The sequence below is a fragment of the Ranitomeya imitator genome, chromosome 4 (genome assembly GCF_032444005.1).
Source record: "Ranitomeya imitator isolate aRanImi1 chromosome 4, aRanImi1.pri, whole genome shotgun sequence".
NCBI lineage: Eukaryota > Metazoa > Chordata > Amphibia > Anura > Dendrobatidae > Ranitomeya > Ranitomeya imitator.
The window spans coordinates 193478799-193488996 of record NC_091285.1 but is presented as its reverse complement, the minus strand read 5'-3'; the positions used below and the strand labels follow the sequence as shown (position 1 = coordinate 193488996).

The 10198-nt window shown below is 42.1% G+C and overlaps 1 protein-coding gene across 2 annotated transcripts in view; it reads right to left on the bottom strand.

Annotated features, from left to right (window-relative positions):
• Window positions 1–578: 578 nt before the first annotated feature.
• CLTB (clathrin light chain B) overlaps window positions 579–10198 on the bottom strand; it is a 43327-nt gene continuing 33707 nt past the window's right edge. Inside the window, exons 2-6 of one of the 2 annotated variants that reach the window (XM_069764205.1) lie at window positions 9788–9837; window positions 4707–4824; window positions 3973–4084; window positions 1619–1672; window positions 579–1144 (exon numbers count right to left, since the gene is read on the bottom strand). In XM_069764205.1, coding sequence (XP_069620306.1) covers window positions 973–1144; window positions 1619–1672; window positions 3973–4084; window positions 4707–4824; window positions 9788–9837 — 506 coding nt within the window. In that variant the 3' untranslated portion in view covers window positions 579–972. The remainder of the gene's footprint in view (window positions 1145–1618; window positions 1673–3972; window positions 4085–4706; window positions 4825–9787; window positions 9838–10198) is intronic. The other variant, XM_069764206.1, reaches the window with a different exon arrangement.

The window sequence follows — 10198 nt, the reverse complement described above, 5'->3', positions numbered from 1 at the left end:
GAATACGTTGCCGCTATATAAATAAAGATTATTATTATTTTTTATTATTATTATTATTATTATTATTATTATTAAGTATAAAACTTGCCACCAATTTTCTAAGTAAATATATTTCTAAACTCATTATTACACAATTTATGGACATCTATGGTTTGATTTCTTTGTCTGTGTGCATGTTACCAACATCTAGTGAGAATTTCATGTCTTTAGCACCTTTGGAAATATATTTATTTAGAAAATTGATGACGTGTTCAATAATTATTTCCCCCGCTGTATATATACTTGTAAACCTTTCAATGAAAATGTACCATTAGGGAAACCTGGTCTTGGGATTTGTGGGGGAGCCAATAGTGGGACCCCCAGAGACGATATGTTTTACCTGTTTAGTAAGGCAACCCTTTACAACATTGTTCTGTAATTTTCAGGAAAGTAGTTTCATGTATGACAAAGATACTTGTTGATATTGTGTCGTGTGTGAGATTTTCGGATCAGTCTCCTTTGCATTGTGCATCGTACAGTATGTGCATAGATTTCTTTACCCCCGCATCATGGGAAATTACAGTACATTTGTAACCCCATTTGTTTTAGAGTTTAATGTGCAATCTGCTTGCAAACAGGCTTTTCATTTCCAGCACACCTTAAGTAAAATATATGGACAAGCATTGTTAAAAGCCAGGCACACATAGACAAAGGAAAATAAAAATAACAGAAATCTCCCCACACAAAAGCTCACGGCCACCGCATGCTTCCATTAACACTGCCTTAAATTACCAAACATTAGCCTAATGGAGTAACTCAAGGAAATCCGATGTGGTGTTTCGATTGCTTTACAGTTCATCTCAGGGAGGTGACGGAGTGTTAGGGGCTGGATCTTGGTCACGTTAAGGGCAGAAGTGAATGGGCCTCAGACCTGCGAGGATGGATTCTTTGGTGTGAAGCAGGGAGGTGAGTAGGTGCGGTTGGATGAGAAAACTAGCGAGACAGCGGCGTCTGTTTCAGCGAGATCAGTACAGATCTCAGACGAGACACGTCTTTAGACTGCTTGCTGCTTTTGGGGTTGAAATCGCAAAGGCGGGCAACACGTTCCCATTCAGAACCGGCATCTTCATCCTTTGTCTCGGAGACCAATGCTTCATCCGACGCTCTTCATTGAGAAAACAGAAGGAATGTTAGCAATGTAACTTAGGTAGAACGTACAAGACCAGACATTTATGTGTAGGGCTCGTGCACATGGCAGTATTACTTAACTGTACAGAGCCATGTAAGCCTCCAAATGCATACGGAGGCAGCTATATTACCCTACAAGCACATGTCTATAGTATAGGTGCCGTATGCTGGGTGCTTACACCTGTAAAGGCTTCATGGCTCACTTTAAAAGGAGTGATCTGGACTAAAACACTTTTTTCCAATATATTGCATGGGAATTCTGAATTAATAGGGGGTAGTTCCCATTCGGAAACTTAATTAGCTGGCACTGATTACATAACTCACTTCCTATAGAGTATACATACAGTAACTGTGTAATGGAATTCTATATTATCTAATTCATTGCTAGTTCATACTGTCGCATGGGGATTGGCAGAAGCAAAACACTGAGAATAAGACAAGCACAACATACACGTAACCAATCACTTCAGCATTAGGCTGCTGGTAAAATGCTTTGTCCGCAATCCTGGGTTAGTAGCATAAAAAAGAGAAAGAGAAAGAGAAGACAAATGTGAAAATAAGGAAGAAGGGTAATAAAACAGCAGTGTAAACAAGAAAGATGAAAAGAATAATACTCCCTTATAGAGAAACAGAGTTGGTGCTGATCCCTTTCTCAGGAGACTTTTTGCTGTCTTAGGGCAGGATCACACGTGCGAGAAACTCGCACGAGTCTCGCATCTCAATACACGGCACTCAGCTACATAGAAAAACATGCAGCCGCACGCTCCGGTCTCGAGTGCCGGTGGCAGTGCCGCACGTGTGATCCCGGCCTTACAGGGAACTCGTCAGGTGCGATAACGCTATTAGGGGAGAGTCATACGGCTGTGTAACTCAGACAAGGATCGCAACGCAATGCACGGACTGGCTGTCGGATCTACTGACCCGTGCATGACAGCTGCATAGAAATACATACAACCGCACGCTTCAGTCTCGAGTGCCACGTAATGAGATGTGAGACTCGTTCGAGTTTCTCACACGTGTGATCCCGGCCTTACAGGGAACTCGTCAGGTCTGATAATGCTATTAGGGGAGAGTCACACGGCCGTATAACTCAGACAAGGATCGCAAAGCAGAGCTCGGACTGGCTGTCGGATCTACTGACCCGTGCGTTACAGCTGCATAGAAATACATGCTGTCACACTCGGGTCAGGAAAGCCAATGGCCAGTCCGAGCACTGCGTTGCAATCCTCGTCAAAGTTATACGGCCGTGTGACTGTTCCCTAAACCTGAAAATATATGGTTAGCCTGCAGGTTAATAGTGTTATGAAGGTATGGCACCCAGGAGAGCACAAACGTTATCTCTCCCGGCAGCCGCTGACATTCGGTCATGCAGGTCTGCCAGAGCGACTATAGTCACCGCTCACGGCACTGAGAGCAGCGGCTGTAAGCATGCCTGACACTGACCGACAGCTGGCACCTTACCTAGAACAGAAATTTAGCGGTCACCTTACTAACAGTAAGGATATATTTACACTGGGCGGATATGACAACATTTTCTGTGATTGAAAATAAGGGGCAAAGACTATTTTCACCTCTTGTGCAAAGTTTACTAAAAAGCGAATAATAGCGAATATCAAGACAATGAGAGTAGTACTTATAATATGTAAGCTCGGTTTCCACCTTACAAGATCTACCCTAACACGTGCACAACAGCGGGGTCCCCAAAGATCCTGCATGCTAAGGGATTGTTCGGTTGCTTTGTCCGACTTGAAACTTTAAATCCTTCATTTTCTGCTATATTGTTATATACAAGATATTGTTATATCTTGTAAGTTTTTATGTTTCGTTAATATACTGATCTAAGTAAACTATAGTAATAACATAGTGATGCTATAAAGCTACTTACTCCGCAATCCTTGCATCCATTGTAAACAGCTATTTATTTACAAGCAATGGGAAATACAAATTAAAGGATTTCTACTTCTCATTCCTGCTACATCTACTTCTGCCATTGCGGAAAAGACTGAAAAACCGCCATAAAAACTGCGCTGTTTAACCACACTAAACATCCAACTGATGATTTAAGGACATGTTTTATTAGCTGCCCTCCTCTAGATATTGGCCTTTGTTTAGATACATGGACACTTCGGAGAAGACGTTTGCTTTCCTGGTGCCAAGAGAAGCACGTCTACCACACCTATGTATATGTAGCGCTGTCTTCCTGATTAGTGCAGACAAGCACAAGGAAAGGAGAATATTGGGCACAGTTTAAATTGAGTTTTAACTCTTATTTGTACAGTCCTGTAGGAGACTTGGCCCCTATAAAAATCTTTAGTTGTACAAAAAAATGTGTTTTCATATGGAAATGAGGGCTCCTCGGTGCATCCTTGGAATGGTCAAGAGCACTGTTGATTTGCAGCGCTGGGGTCCTGGGTTCAAATCCCACCAAGGACAACATCTGCAAGGAGTTTGTATGTTCTCCCCGTGTTTGCGTGGGTTTCCTCCAGGCACTCCAGTTTCCTTCCACACTCCAAAGACATACTGATAGGGAATTTAGATTGTGAGCCCCATCGGGGGCAGTGACGATAATGTATGTAAAGCGCTGCAGAATAAGATAGCGCTATGTAAGCAAAGCAGAATAAATAAATAAATCGATGTAAAATCTACACTGCAGATATGATTTTTATATGGGCCAAATTCCCTATCGGACTGGACAAGTAATTGAACTCCTGCATTGTGGATGACAAACTTGCTGTAACTTGTACAATAATTCTGTATTCTTTGTCAAATGACTGGGACACGAGTTGATAAAATGATGTCACTGACCTGTTTGTAACCTTATTCTTTTCTATTTGCTCACTCTGGCGCAGGTACCATTCTTCTAGGTCTTTCTTAGCCTTCTCTCTCCATTCCTGTTCTGTCACCTTGGCAGCTGCATCTGTACAAGAGAACAGTCATAAAATATTAGTGAGCAATCTGGCAATGGTATGGAATTCTTTTTCATGCAAACAAAAAAAAACTAACACATAAATCACAATGCCTTTGTAGCAATATAAAAACTAGTTGTTTATTTTTCCACCTAAAATTTAGGCTTCTGGTTTAACCGTTCTTGAACCATTTTCTCTGTTTAGAAGGTTCCTGTAAACTGTAGATCTCAGAGTATGTGCAAACAATCAGTAAATGCTGCGAGTTACTTCTGTAGCATCCAACCCACAGCGTCCAAATGTTACAGCATAGTGGACGGTATTTCAAGAAATGTGATGTTCACTATGCGTGCTCTGGCGCCCGAGGATCACCCGCGGAGACGGGCATGCGTCTCTCCAGACCGCAGCATGTCTATTTCTCTTGTGGAGATGTGAGTCTCCGCAAGAGAAATCTCACCAGTACAATGTATTGGACGCGGTGATTCCACACGGGTCAGTGAACACGTGTGTAGTGTATTCACCTGCGTTCAATAGCCGGCAGCGCTTTGGACGCAGCGGACATGTGCTGCGTCCAAAGTGCTGCCAATTACTGATCGCCTGCACATACCCTAACTCTGATGTCCATTCACAACCTACCCAACTCTTCCAGGCGCACCTTCTGTTCTTCTCTCCATTTACGAAGGCTTTCAGGTTCCTGGATTAGTCTATCAGCCTGGGCTATAGCGGCATATCCATCATTGGCCCCACCGAGGTCCTATAAGAGACAGGCTAGGTATGTGATGCTCATGTTACTTTATATGGATCTCTAAAATGTATTACTGCAAATAATTATTCTGCACCATGATCAAATTCAATACATGGCCGGTGTTGCCTGACAGTTGGCAGAAAAAAACACAAATACAGGGGGGGGAGGAGAAAGCAAAAAAACCACACAAGGTCAAAAGTGCTTTATTTTCTTGTACAGGGACATAATGTATTTATAGCAGGTACTCCGTTAAAGTCGCGCCCAGGCCCTGGAGCCTAAGAGGGACCACAACTTCCCTCTGGCCCGTATAGGAAGACCAATTACAGATCTGTATCAGTTAGGGGCCTGGCTTCAAGTTATATCTTAGGTCATATACTGTATATTTTACCTTTACAGGAAAAAACCATTCTTTTGCAAACATGGCAAACTCTTGGGCCCTTTTCATAGCTGTGGAGGAGGTAACGATGGAATAAGATAGAACAAGTATTACCTACTTAGTACTCGGATCTTCTATGACATGTCAGCATTATGACATCACTTGACAATTCACGGCTATAACAATCACTAGGCAAAATACAATCTAAATCAAATCCATGGTTATTTTCCGCTTTTCTCGCTCTCTGCCTCACCGTCATGGCATACAGAATACACTGCTGGTGGCAACGCTGTAAGGGCTGCTGTACACCCAGCAACTGGACATGAAATGAGCAAATCGTGGACAGTATTAAATGTGCCTTTAGGCAGGGTTCATACAGCACCATCATGCTGTTCAAAGGAATTGTCCAGTTAAAACAAGTGATCACCTATCCACGGGATAAGTGATAAATGGCTGAATGATGGGTGATCTACTATTAGGGTGACAGACAAAGCTGAGCTCAGCACTCAACAACTCCATAGAAAATAAACGGAGAAGCGGTCGAATAAGCACTTTGCTGTTCCAATATAGGTGTAAATCGTTTTAGTGCATGTCTTGATTAGATACACCGAACTTACTTTCACTAAAATCTACGGCCTGTGTTCCTTAGGGGTGTCAATCTGCTGAATGAAGCATAGTTGAGTGTGCTGGTGAGTGACCAGCCAAAATATGAGCTGGAGGTGGGAGACAAGCCAGAGTCTTCCTCTGAATGGAAACTGCAAGGGCCAGCTAGGAAAGTTGAGCAGTATTTGTGTTGGAAATGCAGCCTGTTCAGTGTGAACTGTGCCTGGACTTGAACACTTCTGCTTGGATCTGGAAGTTGCTGGAGCACGGGCTGACACAGAGACTGGTGGCATCATACCTCTTTTGTGTATGAAGTTTGTTACATAAGAAAGCACTGTAATCTGTTCGTGTAGGACTGTAATCTGCTCAGGTGAACCCCCGCCGACATATGTGCTCTGCTAAATGAACTGTTTATTTGCGGTGATACCTTTGTGCCCAGAAGAAGCTGTTTTTGGTTTTGATCCCATGCTGTAATATCCGGAACGTTCTTTTGCCCAAGAAGATGAACTAAGATCACACTATGTCCTGCATGGTCAGACACAGCCATTACACAGTACACAGCAGGGGCACATTTATAAGATTATCTCAGCACAAGAACATTTTATTTAGAGACATCCTATTGTGGAACTTATCATTCCAAGATCTGTTGATTAACCCCTTCAAGATGCAGCCCTTTTTCGTTTTTGCGTTTTCGTTTTTCACTCCCCTCCTTCCCAGAGCCATAACTTTTTTATTTCTCCATCAATATGGCCATGTGAGGGCTTGTTTTTGCGGGACAAGTTTTACTTTTGAATGACACCATTGGTTTTACCATGTCTTGTACTAGAAAACGGGAAAAAAATTCCAAGTGTGGTGAAATTGCAAAAAAAGTGCAATCCCACACTTGTTTTTTGTCTGGCTTTTTTGCTAGGTTCACTAAATGCTAAAACTGACCTTCCGTTGTGATTCTCCAGGTCATTACGAGTTCATAGACACCAAACATGTCTAGGTTCTTTTTTATATAAGTGGTGAAAAAAATTCCAAACTTTGCTAAAAAAATAAATAAAAAAATAGCGCCATTTTCCGATACCCGTAGCGTTTCCATTATTTGGGATCTTGGGTCAGGGGAGGGCTTATTTTTGCGTGCCAAGCTGACATTTTTAATGATACCACTTTTGTGCAGATATGTGCTTTTGATCGCCCGTTATTGCATGTTAATGCAATGTCGCGGCGACCAAAAAAACGTAATTCTGGCGTTTTGAATTTTTTTCTCGCTACGCCATTTAGCGATCAGGTTAATCCTTTTTTTTACTGATAGATCGGGTGATTCTGAACGCGGCTATACCAAATATGTGTATGTTTGATTTTTTTTATTGTTTTAATTTGAATGGGGCGAAAGGGGGGCGATTTAAACTTTTATATTTTTTTCATATTTTTTAAAACATTTTTTTTTTACTTTTGCCATGCTTCAATAGCCTCCGTGGGAGGCTAGAAGCTGGCATAGCCTGATCGGCTCTGCTACATAGCAGCGATCATCAGATCGCTCCTATGTAGCTGAATTACAGGCTTGCTACGAGCGCCGACCACAGGGTGGCGCTCACAGCTAGCCAGAATCAACAACCATGGAGGTCTCAACGAGACCTCAGGTTGTCATGCCGACGCATTGCTGACCCCTGATCATGTGATTGGGGTCGGCGATGCCTGCATTTCCGGCCCGATGGCCAGAAGCGGAAGTTAAATGCCGCTGTCAGCATTTGACAGCGGCATTTAACTAGTTAATAGCGGCAGGTGGATCGCGATTCCACCTGCCGCTATTGCGTGCGCATGTCAGCTGTACAAAACAGCTGACATGTCGCGACTTTGATGTGGGCTCAGCGCCGGAGCCTGCATCAAGGGGGGAGACACGACATGCACCGTACTAGTACGGTGCATGACGTGAAAGGGTTAATATATATACTTTTCTTCGTGGGGCAACCCCTTTCCGACATTGGGCGTAATAATATGCCCACGTCGGAATCCCTCCATTGAACAGCTGACATGTGCCTCTAACAGCCGTGGGTGGCATCGCAATCCACCCACGGCTGTTAAACTCTTAAATGCCGCTGTCAATCTCTGACAGCAGCATTTACCTTGCGCTTACCAGAAGCATGCCGGAAATCCTGCCCATCATGACCCCGCCACATGATCGCGGGTTACTGATGGGTTGGCATGACAACATTAGGTCTCCAGCAGACCTCTATGGTTGTCATAGCCGGATTGCTATGAGCGTCGCCCAGTGGTCAGCACTCATATAGCTAGTGAGCATTTCTGCTACACACAGGCGATATGATCATCGCTTGTATGTAGCAAAGCCTATCGAGTTATGTCAGCTTCTAGTCTCCCATGGAGGCTATTGAAGCATACAAAAAGTCAAAAAAAAAATAAAAATGAAATATTAAAAAAGTATAAAAGTTCAAATCACCCTCCTTTTGTCCTATTCAAAATAAAACAATGAAAGAAAAATCAAACCTACACATATTTGTCATCGCCGTGTTCAGAATCGCCCGATCCATCAATAGAAAAAAAAGTAAACAGTGTAATGAGAAAAAAACTAAAAATGCCAGAATTACATTTTTTTTGGTTGCCGCTACATTGCAATAACGGGCGATCAAAAGATCATATCTACACCAGAATGGTATCAATAAAAACGACAGCACGGCACGCAATAAATAAGCTCTCACCCAGCCCCAGATCACGAAAAATAGAGATGGGTATCGGAAAATTGCACAAATTTTTTTGTTGTTTTTTTTAGCAAAGTTTGGAATTTTTTTTTTCCACTACTTAGATAAAAACGAACCTAGACATGTTTGGTGTCTATGAACTTGTAATGACCTGGAGAATCATAATGGAAGGTCAGTTTTAGCATTTAGTGAACATGGTAAAAAAAACAAAAACAAAACAACAACTGTGGAATTGCACTTTTTTGCAATTTCACCACCCTTGGAATTTTTTTCCTGTTTTCCAGTACACGATATGTTAAAACCAATTGTGCCGTTCAAAAGTACAACTTGTTCCACAAAAAACAAACCATCACATGGCCATTTTGAAAGGAAAAAAAAAAAAGTTATGGCTATGGGAACAAAAAACGAAAACACAAAAATGAAAATACCTCTGGTCGTTAAGGGGTGAATACTGTGCACAGTGATCGATCAGGAATTTTTAGCCTACTTAAAAACCATTGCACCTGTGACCTGACAAACAAATGTTTTTCTTGTTCACTGGGTAATCGCTAGTATCTTTAGACAATGCCAATAAACGGAAATGAGCATCAATTATCGGCCTGGGCCTTGACGTGTACCTAACACCAGTAGGGCTGCTCTTTTTAATCATTAAAAGATTGGACACCTGTACTGGCGATTATACTAAATATAAATTACTGTCAGAAGTGCTCATAACTAATCCTAAGGCCCCACGTAACTGCATTTTTTTTTAGCAAAATGCGGGCACGAATTCCTGGGTTGTGGGGTCCCGGCATGCAAGATCCCAAACACTTCAGGGACCCGTTTCATGATAAAAGACAAATATCTTGTGAGATCTCGCTCTTTGATCTGAGGGTCCGTTTACATGGAGGCATTCATTGCTTGATCGGCGGCTTGTTTGCACTGAAAGATTACTGTGAAACTAGCGTTCTTAAAAACACTCTTTCACGATAAAAACAGTAACCGCTCTAATGAGATTTCTGGCTGGTAACATCTTCGGAAAATACGTAGCAGAGCTGGGTTAGTACAGAGTAAGCTCTCGCACTTTCACGGAGAGAGCGTCCGAAGAGTGCTGTAGGACCCCCTATGACAAGATACCACAACACGGACGTTCAGGTCCGACTTTTGCTAGGGCCATTAGGTTACTTAGGAGCACTTTTGAAATTAACTAATATTTAGTAAAATCACCAGTACGGGGCTATCCACTCAGGGCATCCTCAGATTGGTGTAGATACTCTCAACACAGACACAGCTTCATGATAAAATTTATACTTGCCTGGTCAAAGTCTCCGTTAACTGGAGTAGTGACTAAGTCATCAAATCCCCCTGCAAAGAAAAACATACAAAATCATGGTAGGCATAAAAAGCCATGAGATCCACACTAACTACTACAAGTACGGCTTTACTGCTACTGTGTCACCTAGTCGCTTATGCTTGGAGTGAATTTTCACACAGGTGACAGTACTCTTAAAGCTATTCCCCAAGTTGGTCTCCATTCCACTTTTTAGCAAAAAACATAGAATGTGAGCAAAAACAAGTCATTAATGTGGCTATGAAGACACATGCATTCTTATGAATATAACCTCGCTAATTAAAAAAACAATAAAAAAAAAAACCTTCAAACGTGAATCTCCCATAATGTTGAATATTAATTTTACATATGTGATTTACCTCTTACCGAACATGA